At 43.7% G+C, this 19,584-nt stretch overlaps 1 protein-coding gene across 1 annotated transcript; it reads left to right on the top strand.

Annotated features, from left to right (window-relative positions):
* The first annotated feature begins 775 nt into the window (after positions 1–775).
* CIDEA (cell death inducing DFFA like effector a) lies at positions 776–13,614 on the top strand. The gene is made up of 5 exons (XM_066546242.1): positions 776–876; positions 4,771–4,927; positions 5,097–5,243; positions 7,429–7,610; positions 10,682–13,614. Exons 1-5 carry the CDS (start codon positions 839–841, stop codon positions 10,812–10,814), a joined length of 657 nt encoding a protein of 218 aa, XP_066402339.1. The 5' UTR covers positions 776–838; the 3' UTR covers positions 10,815–13,614.
* The last annotated feature ends 5,970 nt before the right edge of the window (positions 13,615–19,584 follow it).

Raw genomic sequence — 19,584 nt, 5'->3', positions numbered from 1 at the left:
GTCAGACTGCCTACTAAAGAAACCTGGACTGTAAGAGGTATCTTGAGTGGTCCTTTCTACCCTAAACAGGAAAAGCAATTGAGGCAACCAAGTAATCGATTATTCCTGAGCCTAGGGTAACCTGAGTGCTGATGGCAAGGGCGTCTGGAGTCAGCAGTGGCAAAGTTTCCTGTGCAGATCCTGGCCCTAGGCCAGGCTGTTGCCTGAGGCAGGTTCTGATGCTCCTGGCTCTATATTTCCTGTACAACAATTGCTGGACAGCTGTAAGTGACAGAACCTAGTTCCAGGGCCCAAAAGGACTGTGGAGGACTTGTGTCCATGTGAGCAGAAAACGCTGCCTTTGTTCCTGTGTAGTGAACAGGAGCCACTGCTCCCCTGCCCGTAGGAGTAACAGTAAATACTCCACTACTGTACGCATTAATCCGAGCTCTAAGCTTATTCACAGGCCCTAAAATCAGCAGCTGAGACACTTAATCTGCTGATTTACCCTATGCCAGGCGGCCGCAAATGAGATTGGCTTCCCCTGTTCCATGAGCTGTAAGCAGCTAACCTGCAGAGCACATCCCCCACACGCTGAACAAAACCTTTCCTCTCCTTTCCCAGGTAAACCACAAGGCGCTTCCTGAAGAAACATCCCTTCCCAAAGCGCGCTGCCCGGCACCTGTTGCTGCATCCTGGGGCAGCGGACAGGCGCTGTCCCGGCCGTGCCCCCTGTCCCGGGGCTCGGCTCCCGGTGCGGCCGGGGCAAGGCGGGCAGGGAGGGGCCGGGGCCGGAGGAGGAGCCGCGCCCTCTGCACTTAAGGGCCGTGACCGGCGCTGCCCCGCGCTCGGGCGGGCCATGGAGGTGGCACGGGATTGCGTGGGATCGCTGCTGCGGTGAGTGCGGGCACGCTCCCGCCCCTTCTCCGTGCCCAGTACTCCATGCCCTTCTCTATGCCGGCTGCCGGGCGGCCCTCGGTGGGCTCGGGCTGCCAGCGGTGCCCGGTGGGGCTGGGCTGCCCTCGGTGGGCTGCAGCGGAGCCGGGGGCGCGGTGCGAGGGCGGGCGGGGCTGGCGCGGGATTAACCCCGATGGACGCTGCGTGGGAGAAGCAGGTCAGGACGGTGTCGCAGCCCTGGAGCCGGCTGAGGCCCTGCTGAGGGAAGCACAGGCAGGAGCCCTACCTGCCTTTGGGGCGTAGTGGCCTCTCGGTGCCCGAGGCTGCTGACCACAAGCCCGGTGATGCTGCCACCGAGCCAGCCGCGGCCGGGGCGGTACCGCTCTGTGCGCTGCTCGGACACCCATCCGCTGCCGCTGCGCTTGTGGCGGCACCACAGCTCGTGTTTGAGCAGGAGAACCACGCTGCGACTTGAACCCCAAGTCTCCTGACTAACTTCCAACCTTTTTCTATTTTGTTTTGGTTTTTCTGTTGTTTTGCCTGGCTGTTAGTGCTGCTGTGGTTGCCAGTGAACCCTAACTTAAAAATCAATCTGTGCCGTATCCTGGAGCACGTTGTGCAATGCTGGTTTTTCTGAGTGAGGCTGAAGACCATTGCACCACATTCTTAGATAAACATATGGGACACATTGCAAACAAAGATAAAGAGTGAAATATGTGTGCAGGGTTCAAGGCAGGCTTTTAATCCCCATGTCCTCGTAAAGAATTAAGTCATCTCTCCCACCAGATTTGACACTGGAGTGAGTGCTTGTGGCAGCATTTGTGAAGCCCTCTCTAGAAGATTGTAGCTATCCAAAACAAACTGGATAAGATGCTAGGGTCTGAAGGTATTTGATCTTTCAAATATAAAATATTTTTGTATTTTCCACAGATGTGGGATTCCTTCTTCCTTTAGAGAAGAGCTAGGACTTGATCCTTTTGGCTTTAAAGATTAATAAAGCAGTAGTGGATTTGTCTGTATTTAACGTGTCACTCAACTTTCTAGTAAAAGCAACTGCACCTTAGCTCCTTTCCACCACTTGTTTCACGACTTAGCTTAATCAGCTTTTGATAGGAAATTATTTTTGGTAACTCAAGTCTAACAGAGGAATTCCCTGTATCAGGAATTGGTTTGTCTATGTTTTGAGGACACCTACAGCAAGAATGCATCTTTTTAAGAGCTGTGAATGTAGCCTGGTCTGTTCAATCCTATGATCTAGGAAAGAGAGTGGCACACAAAATAAAAACAAGCTTTCAGCAATAGGCCTGGAAATGGAAGGGTTCACACTCTGTTTATCTTGCTGCTTTTCACCATCCTGCCTTTTGTCTTTTCATTAGCTGAAACCTCAGTCTGCCCTGGAGCCCAGACTCACTTCTTCATAGGCAGGCTTAGTTTAAAGATGATATTGGCAGGTTTTATCAATATGTAGGTGAAATGTCACCACTGTTAAATAACTTAAGATCTTTCCTGTTCAGTGACTGTCTGGGGGCCATAATGTAAGCCCTGATCTATTGATCTGTTTGTTTTTCTTGCTCTGACTTTAGATAGAACTAGGCAGCAGTGTGGGGTGGCTGATCCTGACTCCTTGAGAAACCTTTGCTCAGAGCTTCAAAGTACAGCTCAGAGTTGGCTGGGGTGAACCCTGTTGGCTCAAGTCCTGTCCATGGGCTGTGTCCCTAGCATTTCTCATTCTTTATCAGCCTGTGTGTTTTGGCTGTTGCCCTTTTGCTTTGTCTTTTGTGAACGACAGCTTGGCTTTAAGAGTGGGAAAGAAAACTTTTCAATGGGAGTGATATTGACTGTCCTCACCAAAAAAAAAATATTAAAATTGAAGTACTCACACATATATCACTCAGGTTACTATTCTACACACATTGTGGGAGGCAATGAGGTGTAATCAGCTGTGAAAGCTCTCAAAAGCCCAGTGCTGCACTGTTTGCCATCAGGGTGCCCTGTGAAGTGATGTCACCAGCCCCAAAGTAGATGAGCAGGCTTCCTTCCTTCCTGAGGGAGAGACTCAGTGATTCAGAATGTGAGCCGCCCATGAGCAGTGGGGTGACTGGGGGCCCATTAATTAGCCAGCAGAGAGATTGGCAAGCAGGGCCTGCCCTAGCAGCCTTCCCTTCTGTGGGGCTTCAGTGCCCTTGTCAGGGCTGCTGTCTCCATGTCCTCCTCCCTGGCCCTTTTCCAGGAGGAACAGTGCTTATTAGCTCTTTAATATGAAACAGTGCTTGTTTCCTGAAAGCCAGGCTGGCTGCTCATCTTCTCCAGCTTTGTCACAGGGAGGACAGAGGTTTCCATCAGCCCTGTGTGCGTAAATGCCAAATGGTGAGAGCCACTGTATAGCCAGGACTAGCAACAAAATAAGAGCATGAGCTGGAACAAAACTGCTGAACATTCTCCTCCTCTAAAAACAATTAAGGCTCCAATAATGCCAAGGAGTTTTTGTGGAAGGTATAAACTTATTGTTTAGAGGAAAGGTAATAGCCCAGAAGAGTGGTTCAGAATTGGATTGGTAAACAAATTACTTGCTGAAATCTGAATCTGGTCAGGCACAAAAATGACATTCTGTGCATTCCAAAAATATGCTTATAGACCAGATAAGAGGTGTGGAAAAGATATTTCTTCTGCACGGTTGGTGTGGATTTGCATAAAATGGACATCAACGTTTGTTGAGTAAGTTGAGTAACTTTATACCATCTCATTGTATGTTGTTCAATGAAGTCCTGTATTTACTCCCTGGCTACAGATAAAGGCTGGCAGTTCACTCTGCCCTCATTGAAAGAGAATAGATTTTACTACGTAAAGTTGACTTTTTACACCTATGTGGGAGAACAAAATGGGGATGTATCCCTTTCTCACCCCTGAGCAACTCAGTATGAAGGAGCCAAAGGTACATACAGAGCGTAAAGTCCAGGAGTGTGGGAGGCAAAATATTGCCTCCCTTTAAAAGGCTTAGCAATCAATCCTTCCCAGGTGTCAGGCAGAATGCCATTTCTGGCAAGCTGAGTATTGACTTAGCAATTATCATTTGGCAGAAAAAATTGTCACTAGGTGTAGATGAGAGCAGATCTGTACATTGGTGTGGGAGTAGATTGTTACTGGTGTTATGTTCTTGGTTTACCAAAGGTAAATACGCAATTGCCCAGAAAAATTTTAAATCTCTTTCTAAAAGTGATTTAATTCTTCCAGCCTTGCTGGCAGCCTGCTCCCAGACTATACTTGGATATTAACTTTGATTGCATTTAACTCCTTCTCATACAAGCCTCTTATTTTGTGTTTTTCAAAACCAGATGGAGTTTTATGGGCTGCAGGTATAATTTACAAACAAATGCCTTGACTCTTCAAAGTCAGGTGTAGCTGTATCACAAAGCTCTGCTTGCATTCTGCCAGGAGGTGCTTTCAATATGGGTAATATGTTCAGTCTTCTAAAACAAACCCATATCTTAACACACAAGATTGCTTTCAACTAATTATGTATCTCACTGAGTGCTTATCTTGTAAATGAAGAGAATGAACTAAGTAACTGAATGCAGTAAAAGCTGCTGCCTTTTAAATTCAGTTTTACAACCCATCAGATCACTGTGATTGTGACCTTGAGGTCAGCCGAGCTAGAGGTGTCTGCTTGAAATTGTATTAATTTTAAAAGTCTTTCCAAATGTCACGGGCAGGAGAGAGTTCAGAGATAACATATCTGTAGGGCAGTGCAGTATTTAATTTTGAAGTTAAGCTCCAAGAGTGTTGAGGTGATCTGTGGATTACTTGTATAATGTGATTATGTCAACAGTCTTCCTCCTTCTTGCAGTACTTGCCATGACTGTTTTTGTAACTCTGTTGAATTTTTATTTGTCTTAGATCTTTCATATCCATGGGAGCATCAGTAGGAGCAGTAACAAAACAGACCCTGTTCCCTCCTCTCATGCCTGCAGGGCGCCCTTTCCGTGTGTCCAACGCCTCCCGCAGCAGCCGGAAGGGAATTGTTGCCAGCAGCCTGCAGGAGCTCCTCAGCAAGGTATAGCAAGCAGTCCCTCTCTGACTGAAGCTCATACAGTATCCCAGAAAGACAGCCCACAGACTCTTGTTCTTCTAAAAAAAACACCACTAGGGAAGTATTTCAGATAAGTGAGTCTCAATATGAAATGATTCTTTAGAATGCTAAAATCTCCTGGGGTTTTTTTCAGACTTTGGATGCCTTCGTTATAACTGCTGGAATCGTTACTCTGGTTTTGGAGGAAGATGGCACAGTCGTGGACACAGAAGAGTTCTTCAAGTCCCTGGATGACAATACACACTTCATGGTTCTAGAAAATGGACAGAAATGGACACCAGTAAGTGTTGACTGCTTCTCTCTCATTTGAGTAGAAATGGATGGAGGAATGTTTGTGGCTGCTAAAACTGTTGGAAAGAGGGGAGAAGAGGAAGAAAAATTCCTCTGAAGAGGTATGGTGTAAACTTCTTGTTGAGCCTTCCTGGATGAAAAATCAAGTTCCTACTTCTTATTGTCCCTTGTTTGTACATAGATCTGTTGTCAAAATCCATCAGGAATTGAAGTAAAACATTACAACTGAAAAGACTTACAGGGAAAATACCCTGCTTTTGGAGAAGCTTAGAAATATTTGTTCTTGAGCCTTTTTGTAACATGAAGAAAATGAGGACTTTGACTCTGTGAAGTTAAAAATATACAGTGTCTTTAAAGATTAGATTTAGACTGTAAAAATGCTCAAAACAAAGTAATATAAAGCAAGGTCTGGCATCTGAAGGCAGTAATAGTTAATGATAGTTAGAAAAATGCCTTGTTTGATTTTGCAAATAGCCAGAAGTTGGCATCAGAACCTAATGTTAGTCTGCACGCTTCAAGATTTTAAGAGCTATTAAAACTGGCTTGCTCTAGCCTTCTAATCATATGAATTCGGTATTCAATTAGTTCTTTTATGGGGAAATAGTGATCTGTACATTAATAACCTAGAGTCAAGCTCCTAAATGTTTTTCCATGAGATGGTTGTTGCTGAAAAGCTGGCATCAGAATTATTTGTGCCAGGCGCAGGGCTGTCTGTAAGCAGGGACACAATTTTTGTGCCTGCACACATACAGCTCAATCATGTGGCCCTATTTTCCCAGCCTCCTGTTGCAGTGTGGGCAGCCTCTATATTTTTTTCCCCAAATACCTCACTGGTTTTTCAAGCTCTGCACCTGGGGCACAAGCTCCAAGGGCAGGAAAGGAGCTGCAGCCAGGTTGTGACTCCACCTTGCTCCGTTCCCCTGTCTCCTGTCTGGCATTGCAGCAGCACAAGTTTGGAGGCAGCCCCTCTTCAGAATGTGCTGAATGACAACAGAGCAATTGTCACAGCCTCACCAGTCACCTGGAGTGTAGCACCAGCCCTGTCCTGCTTTTTCCAAATATTCTGGGTGCTAACGGGGAGGGGTGTGGGGAGATGCTTCCAAGCACACCAACTGCTTGTACATGTCCAGAGCTGTTGTTGATAGGGGACCTTGTTGCTGGAGCTTGGAGGTTATCAAAGTAAAACAGGCATAAAATTGCTGGCTAATGATGAACTGCTGTGTTTAACTTTGTCTGACTTATCGTGACACTGTCTGAGGGCTGGGGTGTCAAGTACAGAAAGGCCCAGTCTTACACAACTTCATTGCTTCATTTAGCCTGCAGAAAACAGCCTGGTAGCTGCCAGGTCGGTAACCTTGAGAGGAATGTGCTGAGCAGAGGATCCCGTGTATCCACTAGATGTCTCTGTGAATATGGGTTCTCTTTGCTATTTTCTTTTTGGTTTTCCTTTCTTGAAGCACACACCCCGCAGCAGACAAGAGCTGCTTTCAATAAAGGAGGGTGCATTTAAGGTGGAAGATGACTTTTTCTATGCTCTCTCTCTCTCCTTTGCTTTTCCTCTTAAAATCTCATTAAACCCTTGGCCTAATCAGCAATAGTTCCCTCCCTGTGTTTCTTTTTAGTGGGAGGAAAGATGTTGTGAGCCAGGTTTTGAAATGAGTGCCCTGACTTTTCACAGATGTCATCTTTGTTGGTGTCTCCAAGAGCACTCATCAGTATTGTGTTCCTAAGCAGAAGGACCTGATGTCATCCTGGTTATCTGGTGCAAAAAGATAACCAGCGAGGCCATAACCTCGCTGCCTCAGAGAGAAGCCAGAATGTACCAGGGTAAATAAATGGCAGCAACACTGTCCAGTGGTATTACCTCTGCCTTCAGTGTACTCTGAAGAAGCCCTACTACAGAAAAGAAATATTCAGGAGTGGCTCTGTCACTCTAGTGTTTTAGTGTCTATTTGAAAAACTTCAGAAGCCTATTCAGGACTTGAAAAATAATACATGAGCTACAGACTTCCTTTTCTGTGTGCTAATGCTTTTAATTCTAGTTTAGAATTGACCAAGAACTAGCTCCAAGACTGGAGTAAGCAAAGATACTTCTGAAGAGCTGCACTGTTAACAATTGCCTTGCTGTAGTTTCCTGTGTTGTGGTACAAACTGTCTCTCTCTTTTTAAATCAGGCAAAAAATGGAGTTGTGGCTGTGAGAAAAAAGAAGAAAATGGGAGTAGCTAACATCACTTTTGATCTGTACAAGCTGAACCCTAAGGATTTTATTGGCTGCTTAAACATCAAGGCAACCTTCTATGAGATCTACTCTATCTCATATGACATCAAATGCATGGGAGCTAAAAGTGTATTACGGTGAGTGTTTCCACTACTGGGCAAGTGTACGTGCTAATGTAAAAATCTGTGTTTACCATTGGTTCTGTGGAGCAGTGGTTCTGTTTATAAAATCAGGATTTTTGTTATTTCTTAGCTACTGACTCATTTATTGTATTTACTGAAAGGGTGTATGTAGGGTTTCTTTGTTCTGCTGAGAGAATTTCCTCACATTTCCTTGACTTGTTTGTCTGAAGAATGCAGGAGGCTGGGGAAAGAAGCTCTTTGAAGAGGAGACTTCAAGGGGATGAAATGAAAGGAATTTGAGATCTGATGTCAGGGGTCTTAAAGCTTGCTTAAACATTGCAGTTCCTGCTTGCCAGATTCACCACTAGAGCTACAGGGAGGCAAAGGAAAATGGAAGAGAGATGACACTCCTAATGTGGATTTGTCATCTGCAGTAAGACTGATATCACTATTCTTAAGCCAGCTGGTGTGGTCTCTGGGCTTGCTAAGGGAGCCTGTCAAGGACCTCTGTCTCCTGCAGGACTGATCTGCTGTGGGCTGTGAGTTTGGTAGATCTGCCTGGTAGGAAAAGCTGTCTTATTCAGGGGCAAAATAATACCGGTCCAGTTCCCTGTTCTCAGCAATGAGTTGAAAGTTGGTGCCTTGTCAATATCAGCTGAGTTCTGCCCTGGCTCAGGAAGACTCCTGAGTTCCCCTTCCCAGAGGTGCTGTGCTTTGACAGCTGTTTAAGCTGCAACCCCAAGTTTCTGTACCTGACTTTTAGAGTTGTGGTTGAGACACAAAGGTGTGCTACATTTTATTACTTGAGGACCAAATCTGATGAATATGTCATCAGTGCCATATATTCATCATGAATGAATAGGTCATCTGTGAATTTTGATTTGTCCTGAGTGACATGTGGCCTTCAGATGAAGCAGTCTTTAAGCAGTTCTTCCTCTCCTGATGCGGGTATGCTGATTAGCACTGTACTGCTGATCTTCTCTGTCCTTCAGTCTCACTGGTCTGTCCCACTCGACTTGGGTGGTCCTAAATCTTTCAGGCTACAGCTGGTGTGGCTGGAGACAAGACTCCTCTCTGGTCAGGTTGGAGTGATTATCCAGCTACATGCTACACCCACCTGTAGCACAGATTTCATCAGGGTTTCTTCAAAGCAGAGGTTTGCCCTTGGACAGCTGCATTCTTCCAGTTCTTATGTTTGTCAAACTCTCTCGAGCCAAAACAAACTCTGATCTCTGCCTGCCTGCTATGGAACTGAGTATCTGCACTGGAACTTGTGCTGCTAAGGAGAGTTTGAAGTGACAATTCTGCCTCCCTGCCAAGACAGGGCAGCTGGTGAGAAAGGAGCAGTGCTGGCAAGCAGCTGAAGTTGCTGTGGAGTTCTGGAAGTTCTGCTATGTTGCAGAGTGGAGCTGTAAGGGAATTGTCACTGTCAGGGTGGGGCGGCACTCTGCTAGCATAGAGCAGGGTGACAGAAGACATAACCTTGGGTACCCTTGAACACAACAGTGACATGGCCTGTCTCAACTTGCTGTTGAAATCAGAGACAGAGGATGTCAGGATCCTGGTGCAGTCCCTCTGCTAATGAGTTCCAGATTGCCCAGTCTGATGCCCTCTGCCCGAGCCCACGTGCTGGGTGTGGAGGGAAAAGACTGAAAAATGCTGCAGCTGTTCAGATGGGAGGGGCTGGAAGCCTGCCAGGTCTGATTAGTGCACTTCCCCTGGTGGTGTTTCCCTGTAGTGTCCCACTGAAGGATCACATGTCGGGTTCAACAAATCACTTGCTCGGTGGCTCAAGTGGCAACTGCTCCTGTGTGCAAGTGACACACTGCAGCTGCTCAAAGCCCAGCACCAGGTGCAGCTTTCCTTGCAACTGCAAAGCTCCTTGGCCTCTTCTGTGTGCTGGAGGAAGAACAGGCTGCAGTGGCACGTGTGGGAAGCATGAATAAGGGCACAGTGTTCTGAAATGGCTTCACAGGCTCTAAGTACAGGGTATTCTGCTGTGCTGAGGCATTGGATTTCAACTGCAAAGCTTTCATGACAGTGGGGTTAAAAATTAATTTGTAGGAAGAAGATTTTTTCCTTCTCTGCTTAAGCTCAAAGGATAAGTGAATAGAAGCAGAGGGTTCACAGCTGCATGTTTTCTTAGACAAGAGTTCAGAAAATCTCTTTCTTTCAGAAGAGAGACTGATCTGGTTTCTGAATCTTCAGAAACTGATCCCATTTCCAGTTTTGGAACAGTTCCAGTTTTTTTGTACTGCTTCCCAATGCCTCAGCATCATACTTGAGTGCCCTCCTAACTTCTGGGGGAAGAGACTCACATGTAGCCCTCAGTACTTGTGTCCCTGTTGTTTCTTGCAGAATGGAAAGATGCAGTTACAACTAAGTTGAATAAATGACCATCCAAATATTATTATCTCTTCCCCTGTGAAGATCCACAGTTTACATTGCCAACCTCTGATGCTTACCTTATGTTATCATAAGGATTTGTACTGATTCTTACACAGCACTATATACTTGAATGCTGATTTTATCAAATTTGTAGAAAACAAAGTAGATGTGAACTGAGAATTCTTGCAGCTTGGCCAGCAGTAATTTTCCTGCTTCACCTGTTTTGCTGTTGAGTACCCACTGTAATGTGATTGTTCAGCTTCAGATCTAATCAGGTTTGATCTGTGGCTTGCAGATACATACAGGGTTGTATTAGTGAATGACAAAGGTGAGACATGAGGTGAATTTATGCTGCAGGAATGCTGCTCCCAGGCAACAAATCAAACAACAATCAAAGTTGTTTTCTGTGGTACTGTGATGGTTTGAGTGATGGCTTTGCAGAAGGCCTGTAAGCGTCTACCAGGATGTCAGTCTGCTTTGTTGAATGTGATTTCTGATTGTGCCAATATGCCAGTGATTTTCTGTCCATCAAGTATTTTCTCCAAAGAAGATACAAAAATGACCATCTCCTCAGAACTGAGAAGGAATAAGAGGGGTTTTTAAATATATTGACTTTACTCATCATAATGTTGCGGGTGGAAAGGGGGAATGTAATCTTGCTGGTGATTTTTTTTGTAAACAAATTACTTTTCTTCCAGGAAAGTGCTTCAGCTACTATCCCATGCAGCACAAATAGCTGGACAGTTTCTGCTCTATACTGGAACATACATGCTGCAGTTGATGGGTGAATATGATGAAGAAGAAATGTGCATGAGATCCAGGCGGGAATAGTGACCGCAGCCGTGCTCCTAATGTCGAATCCTTTGCTCACAGACATTCTCCTGCCCAGCTCTGATTGTTACAATGTTATAGCAGGGTGGTGTGCACTAATGTGAACTAACATTTTTCCTGTTTGGGTGTGCTTGTAGGCCTTAGTCATGAAGTGTTGGATGTTCACAGGCTCTTAACACCACAAGAAGATGGGTGCCTAATCTGGCAAAAGGAGAGAGAGGGCAGATTTTTGTTCCAGAAATTCAAAATTAAGAATAAATATACTTGGAAATTTTAATACTTTGTAAGCAATGGAATATTTTTTGCACCAATCAGGACATTGGAAGTTTTGTGTGGTTATTTTTTGTTTGTTTTTCATGACTATCTACTTGCATTCTGAACAGACTGGGCTGTAAGGTGAGGGCATGGGGGGGACTGTGGGGTTTGTTTGTTTATTTGTTAGTTTTAATCCTTAACAGTGCTGGCATTAGTATGAAGCTGACATTGAGGTGAAGTGTACCTATTTACTCCTGCTGACAAGGGAACTAGATAGACTGAAGTTGCACTTACTTCAGTGACTGAGTCTTCTCCTGAAGTCTAATTGGAGATTGTGCAAACACTAAGCAGAAGGTTAAAATTTAGCTTTACTTCCTTTGAAACAAATAAAACCTTTTCATTATAGTTCTTTATTTATTTTTTTTTTTAATCTTCAGGATGTTTGGGTTATTACAGCTCACACAGTGGAAGAACCTGATACATTTTCTTAATGAATCTGATGCCTGGTTCTGCCTGAGCATTGAACAATCTGCTGTGAACATGACTTATAAACAACCGGCTGAAGCTTTTTTTGGGGGGTTTAAACCACCACTTCTGCAGTTTTTACTGTTACAAGATGACCCTAGGTGTCAACTTGGGCTTGAGGTACATTTAAGAGATGCTGGATGATATTTTGTTGCCCTTGGGTTCGGGGGAGAGCAGCAGGACACTGTCTAGTCTTGCATAACATACATGTATGCTCTAAAGTGAGAATTTGTGGGATTATGATCTCCCAAAACAAGCTGTATTAGAGGACAAAGTAATGCTTCCTGCAGTTTATTGAACTGTTGCTGTGCCCAGCTTTCAGTAAGCTTTCCCTCAACAGTGTGAAAAATTGGAGAACAAGTACCCTTGGGCATCTGCTGTCAAAATGCAGACTCACGTTGGTGAAGGAAAAAAAGCCCAATTTTGGTTGTTCACAGGTGCAGCTTTTGAGGTTTTTGTTTGCTTGCACATGAAGAACTTTAGGGAGGCTGAAAGCTCTTAAGGTGACATCAGATGCAGGAAATGTCTGTCCTGACAGTAGGTGCCACCTAGTAAGAGAAGATCTGGTGCAGAGAGAACAAGGGGGGCACAGAAATCAGTGGGAATGAAGGGGAAAATACCACTATGGACCCCACAGTTGTTGCCATGCCTCTCAGACAGGAATCCATTAACTGTGTGCACCAACTGCACTGACCTGATCTGCTAAAAGAGAAGCAGAAAGGTGCAAAAGATGAAGTATCATGGTTGGTGGTATTTATTCTGACCTCTTAGCTGGGTCTGTTCACTTCAAAAAGGTCACTGATACATAGGAAATTGCTCTTGCTTTTAGCTGCAAATCTCACTTCCATGTGCTTATTTTTTCCTTCCCACTGTGAGTGTGGCTCTGCCAGTTGGAGCTGCATCTTTCAGATCACTGCTGAGAGGAAAGGCAGCCTAAACCTACATGCTAAAGGGACTGATGGATGCAATTTTTTTTTTGGTCTCTGCCCATCTCTTAAGTGATGGTATTACAAATAAATAGCTAAGAAAAACTTTGTATTTTTTTTCCTAAGCCCTGTTGTTTCCCATCTACTTCTGAGCATTTGCTGGAGGAGGCAGAGGGCATACTGCTCCAGATAAGGGGAGGACTCGTTCTTTCCTAATTTCTCACAGGAGAAAATGCCTGGAGCTTGCAGCATTGTCAGGTGTCCTTCAGAAGAAAACAATAAACTATTCTGGGAGTAATGAGAAAGCTTCCATTTTGATATAACCTCTTTATGTTTTATCTGTATTTTTCTTGACATCGCCTGCATAAATGATTGTTGCCATGCTAATAGTTGGCCAAAGTCTTTCTTTCCCTGTCAAGGAATTGCATTTAACTGACTTTACAAGGACACAGTAATTAATTTTTTCAGCTTTTAAGGACCACTTATTCTATTAAAACAAGCACACTTCTTGAAAGCAAATTCTCTTAAATGCTTCTATGAGTATTTATGTTGCCTGTGGTGGGAGCACCAGCATTAAAAGAAGGTAAAACCACCGGAATAGCTCACTGTTGCTTTGTTTGAATTGCTTCTTCAACATCTGTAGTACAGAAGTTTGTGCATGTCTGAACAGTGCAGATCCCAAATTCCAGCCTTCTCTAGCCAGAGGCAATTGTTAGAGGACTAACACACCACAGTTTGCAGTGGCACTATCTGGGAATCCAGCAGTGATCTGAAAAGCTAACCTGCTATGAATGTGCAGTGTTTTTAAGCAGCTGCTCCTTTAACAGCTTAAACACTTAAAACTTGAGCTGCTGAAGTTCCTGTGTGCAGCAGTCTCCTTCTTGGAGCAATTCCTTCTGTTCAGCTGTTTGCATTTTGAATTAAAGTAGCTCAGCTTTGATATTTTCTCAAAGTGGGAGGAGTGTCCTGGAAGTTGTGTCTAAAATTGTTTCATTGCTTCTGAATCTGGATCTTTCACAGACTTAGTATTTGGAGGTGATGTTTTCTACTGTATCAGCTTCTTTCTGGAAATAAAGTTTTGGCTTTGAGTCAAACTGGAGGACTTTGTCATTCTGTGAGCTGGAACCAGTTTGATTTTTTTTTTTTTTTTTTAGCAACATGTTTAAGAAGAATAGCTTTTACTTCAGCTGTATATTGTATGCAACACAGAAAAACTTTGGCGTTATCCATCTTTCAGAGAACTATATACAAGCGCTGTACATTATCTAGCAAGACACAGAAAAACTGAAAACACAGTCTTTACTGCAGGAATGTGGAGAAGCAGCTAGATTTTTCCACTTGGCATTTTTAGCTTTAGTTTTATTTCCCATAAATCAGTTACCCTGCACCTGTTGCTGCTGCAGACAAGGCTGGGAGCAGGGGTGTGCAGGAGGTGTGGAACACGTTTGCTGCCTCCTTGTTTTACTGACCCTTTTTGCCTGTTGCTTTGCATCACTTACTGACAATGCACCAAGTCCTACTCTCTGGTGACCAAAAAAGGAATTTTCACTGAAGTAAGAGACCTTGTTGACTCAGGCACTGCTCATGTTCTGCAAACAGAGCGAAATTGCTTTCTTCTCTACCAGAATGAAGGATCTAGTAGCTTTCATCTGTGTGCAGTTTATCATTACTTCATTTCCTTCCTTTCATAAACCCCTGGAAGTTTTCTTGCACCTTCCAATTCTTTCAGGAGAAAGCTTTTCTGTGCAGGGAGAGAGGAAAAGCCAGGGTCTAAATTCCTTAGATCTTTTTAATTATACTGTAGGAAACATTATGAATCCCTTCCCTACAGAGGAGGGAAGATAAAAGCAGGAATATTGGGCTTTGAACTGCAATTTTTTTCAGTGAAGCGTGCAGAGAGGTAGGTATTCACAGTTTTGGAAATGTTGGTATTTCTGTATATGAAATGTGAAGAAAACTTTATATGATCATTCCTGACTGGCAGAAATATAATTCTCAATCATTTCAGTGTGCTTCTTTCCTGAAATCACACTTGAACTAAAGACACAAGCTACTTAATTAAAAGTTTAAAAAAAAAGTTGAACACCATAGTGCAAATTGTATTTTTGACTTGATGCCCCAAGGTTTATTAGAGGTGATTATTGTGGTGATTATTATTGTGATTATTATTTATTATTGTGATTAACATAGCACTTCAGTTATGTATCTGCAAGTATCCTTGTGGGGCTTAGAGTTTATCACTGCTTTTTCATTGACATATATGTAGCTAAGATATCTTTAAGGATTATTGTTTTGTGAAGGGAAAATACAGCATTTTTGCACTGCACATTTTTTAATCTCAGATTATCTTGCTGTAGATTATCTTGCTGTGAAAACTGAGATGGGTGAAAATTGCATTCAGTGATGGCAATATTTTCTGCTGTGTGGTGCCAATTTGAAGGAACATTGTTCATTAATAAATAAAATCACGTAGTGGCTTTGGATGTTGTCTCTATTAATTTCCAGAATAACTTATTCCTGAAATAATCATTAATATTAATGAATCTATGGTCTGGCACAAACTGTTTCCAAATGCTGGACTGTGGCAGTGAAGTAACTGGATACTATTTTGTGCCTCTGAACTCCTAACTCCCAACTGCTGACTCACTTTCTGGCCTCAGAGAAGCTGTGCAAACTGTGTTTCCCTTCATACAAAAGCTTTGCTTTCCTCCATCTTTTACAAAGTTGCAAAAGAGCACAAAATACTGAGTAGAGGAGATAGAAAGGTTCCGTGTTCTCTGGAGCTCACTAACACTGTTAGGATCAAGGACTTCTTTATTTTGCCTCAAAAAACCTCTCTGCAGTCATTTACCTAGAGTAGTAGACATTTGACTGCAGGGAAAAAATTAATTTAGTTTGGTGAAATATCATATTTGTCTAGTTCAGGATTAACTTAAGCTTGAGGGGGGTTAGCATGCAAGTGTGATTTGTCTGTTGCTCTTCTATCTAACAAGTACATTTTGTATTATCTTAAGGGACAGTTTTGCAGGGCTTGACTAGAGGAGCAGTGCCCCTCTTGTGAGGGAATCATGGTCTGGTTTCTTGCTGTGGGAAAGCACAGGATAGAGCTGTGTTTGGTTCAGTGGCAAGGCTTTGGCAGTGGGAATCAGAGGGATGCTGTGGGGGTGGCCCCTGTGTCATACAGAGCTCCTTCTATCTGGCTCTGAAAGGAACCCACCACTGCCCAAAGCTGAGACCCTCAGACAAGCTGCTGGGTCTCTGTGGAAACATTATTTAAGAAAAGGTAAAAAATGCTGGGCAGCAGCTGTGAGAAAGGACTGAAAAAAATGTGGGAGATAACCTGCAGACACCAAGGTCAGAAAAGAAGTGTGAGGAAGCACTACACGTGCCAGACTGAGCTTTCCCTGCAGCCTGTGGAGGAACATGCTGGAGAAAACAACATCCATCCATGGATTCCCCCCACCCAGAGCAGGGGCCCTGCCTTGGAAGAGCTGCAGCCACAGGGAGCCCATTGATGAGGAATTGCTCTGGCAGGAGCTGTGGCCAGTGAGGGACCTGCTCTGGAGCAGCCTGTTCCACAGGCTATGGAAGGAAGCCACAGCAGCAGGCTCTGAAGGACTCTACTCTACTCTACCCTGGAAGGGCCCAGGGAGGAGCAGGGGAAAGGGGGAGAGGGAAGGAACAGCACAAAAGAATGGATGGGGAGTGACCATGGCCCCCATTCCTCTGTACTGCTTGGGGACAGGGAGAGGAGGTCAAAGAGCTGGGAATGAAGGAGTGAAATTCAGCTTTGGAACAAAACAGAGTTTGGAGAAGGTGGTTTTGTTTTGTCTTTGTTTCTGACCATCTTATTCTGTTTTTTTCTGAAATTAAATTGATCTTCCCTGAGTTCTGTCTGTTTTACTGATGTCAGTAATTGGTGAGTGGTCCCCCTGTCTTTATCTTGACCCACAGACTATTACATATTATTTTCTCCCCACATTTGCTATGGGGATGAAGTGAGAGATCAACTGGTGGTTGTCTGGCAGACAGCAAAATTTAACTTACCACAAGCACAAAACACTGAAAGAAAAAATAAGCAAATACCCTGAGGTGTTGGTGCTGATGGTGGCCAAATTGGAAACAAATCTTTTGGAGTGATTTCTGAATGGCTTTTCACAGCAATGTTTGGAGGGACAGAATGCAGTCATATGCGAGACAGAGTTAATATTTTCACTGTATTAAGCTCAGTCTCAGGCATGTTTTCACCCCTCAGTCTGAATAGTTCATAGTAGGCCCCATTCCTAATCTGTTCTTGATTAGGAATATTTATTAATAAATAGCAATTATCACTGGAAAAAGAACTTTAAAATAGTACTGTTAGTAGTTTCATAAAACAAAACAACTAATAAGATGTAGCACTAGAAAGAAAGTATGTCTTAATAGACCCCAGAATCAGGATAATGCATTTTATGCAGTTTCAATATAAAAAATCGATTGACCAACAGTTTTCTAAAAAGTCTGCTTCAGTAATTAGCATATATTATGTATGGATTGGGGGGGAGTTTATGTAATGTAATTATTTTAATAGGTCGTTTGTGATTGTCATGCATTAAAAAAAAAGAAAAAGCTTAGATCCTCAGACAACAACTCTATTTAAGAAAACAGTAGCTTAATGATGTGTGTAGTCAGGCTATTATAGACCCAGAGAAATCTCAGACATCTAAGAAGTCCTTTAAAGTCCTAAAGGTAATTTCTTATGACACATTTTTAATTACACCATGAAGTCCATAATAATCTTTTATGTTTAAAACACTTCTAATTAACAAAGCGTCTTCCCTTGCATAGGTTCATAGCTTGGTTTGCTGCTGCTCTTTATTAAGAGTGCTTTCAAATAATCTTCTCCTACCTCAAAAATCAGGAGAGAATGTACAAGAAAACTAAAATAATCTAATTAAAGTAGAAGGACTGCAGATTGACTACTGAGCTAGACAAACTGAAGTCTATGGTAAACTCCATTTTATTCCTGAGAAGCTAAATTGCAAATGCCATAATTTCAGTGATTCCTGTACAAAATGTGCTCAGTGTAGGTGCTCTCCCAGCTGCAGCTCTCTTGCTTTCTTGCCTGCTTAGGGAAGTTGTTTAGAAAAGCTGCCTTGAACAGCTGCAGAATATTGTCCTAGCTTGCACCCAAGTGATCTTGCTTTCCAAATAAAAGCCACTATCTTCCAGAATAACCAAAGTGTTTTCAGAGATGATTGATTATTCAAAAATGAATCCATTTTACCAGAAACATAAAGTATTCAACACCTGCTGCAAATATTCCAGTCTCCCAGAAGAACCATTTCATCTTTGCATGGGATGATCAAGCTGTTTTTCCTCATTCTTACAAGCACTTTCTGCATACTACATTAGGATCAATATTTCATCTTGATGAGTACTGTCTCTCATAGTTCCACCTTTGAGACCACTGAATTTAGTAAATAGTCCTCTCAATTCCTCCTAGTCTTAGCTGGCCCTGACATGGTACCATGTTCAGATTTCACAAGAGTTGTGATCAGTGAAAACAAAGCAGGTTTTGTCACTTGCAGCACCAGCTATGGCTAAGGCAGTAGCAATCTAACAGATGAAAGTCACTTTTCTTTCTCTAACTTCTCTGTCTCCAAAGGTTGTTGACTTTGGGGTTGGGGGTTTTACTGGAGTGGGGAGGTGGGTTGGTTGGTTGGTTGGTTAGTTGGTTTTGACATTTTGGTTTTCTTTCACTGGAAAAATTCCAGCTGCTACATTCTGTTCTTCTTATTCTCTGTGCCTGATGTCACCACCTTCAAGCTATTATTTTATGCCTTTGGCTATTTTTTGATAGCTTGCCCTGGTGGCCCCTTTATACGTGAGACCTTTTATGTTGTTTCTCCTGTGGCCTTCCATCACCTATTCCAGATCTCCTCTGGCCACATTCAAACTAAAAATACTTCATGACTGAGGGGAGAAGAGGGTGGGCATGAAGGGGTGGGCAGGTGTTTAAGCAAATACAAATTAAGAAAAAAAGACATTTCTATCTGTCTTGCTCTATTTCATGTTAAGTCTTTTCACACAGAAGTGATCAGCCTCCTTGTTTCTGGAGCACTTTAAGCATAACTGTGTTCCATGCTAACAAGGTGGTGTCCTAAGACACTGCTGATTACTTGGAGCTGTGCCCTATTCCTGACAGATCATCCAGGCCACATGTGACATAAAGTCCCTGTTCATTAACAGAGTCAGGACACCACAATGAAATAAATTTGCACAACAGACATGTATCTCTCTGCAAATCTTCCATGCACAGGCAACAACTGTGTCTCCACACCCTTCCCTCAAAGCAGTGGCATTCAATTGTGCAGCCAGTGTCTATTGCAGCCCCATATTCTCCCCCATTCTGGCTCTGTTCAACAAACCGACCGTGAAGTGTGTTATTCACAGGGCCAGCAGTGGGCTGAGTCCTGGCCCTGGCCCAGACTGACCTCGTACATTCCTGGCATTCAACAGCCTTTAGATCATGAATATGGTAATGCTGCTCATGGCTGCAGGCCCAGGCAAGGGTGAGCAGCCTCAGTGCCACTGCTGCAGGGTGCTTTCCTAAGAAAAATAATGTTCACTTCTCTCTGTGTGTCAGTGCTGGCTCGCTCTCCTCATTCCCATAGGTGACTCTGGGAGTCCCCTGCTCACAGGGGGATGGCTCAGCTGCTTTTGTGCACTCAGTTTTAGGGCACGTTCCTTCAGTGGCTGCACCCACCCAGCCCTGACAGTGCTGCTGAGGACTGTGCTGTTAAAAATAAGCCAGGCTTTGTCCAGGCAGAGCTTGTGCTGTGCTGTTTGTCCTGGGGCTTGTGGACTTGTGAGGAATGGTGCTCTTCTCACAAATGTAATCTGAGAGGATCATCTGTGCACCAGGACAGGAGTGGTATGCTGGTCTGGGCTGGACATGTGTGACAGATGAGTGGGATCTGTGCTGGTGAGGGGAGGGTGGCAGCCAGCAGCCACTCACCACCTGAGAAAACAGGTGAGGAGGAAAACTGTGACTCACCTGAGAAATCCAAGACCTGACTGGA

Source organism: Molothrus aeneus, chromosome 1 (assembly GCF_037042795.1).
Source record: "Molothrus aeneus isolate 106 chromosome 1, BPBGC_Maene_1.0, whole genome shotgun sequence".
Lineage (NCBI taxonomy): Eukaryota > Metazoa > Chordata > Aves > Passeriformes > Icteridae > Molothrus > Molothrus aeneus.
This window is presented reverse-complemented; position numbering and strand designations above follow the sequence as displayed.

What these genes read in the sequence shown, in the direction of transcription:
- CIDEA (XM_066546242.1), top strand. Translation starts at nt 839, where the DNA reads ATGGAGGTGGCACGGGATTGCGTGGGATCGCTGCTGCG. An exon ending in TGCGTGGGATCGCTGCTGCG is followed by an intron (nt 877 to 4,770) that starts GTGAGTGCGGGC and finishes TATTTGTCTTAG; the next exon opens with ATCTTTCATATCCATGGGAG. An exon ending in ATGGACAGAAATGGACACCA is followed by an intron (nt 5,244 to 7,428) that starts GTAAGTGTTGAC and finishes TTTTTAAATCAG; the next exon opens with GCAAAAAATGGAGTTGTGGC.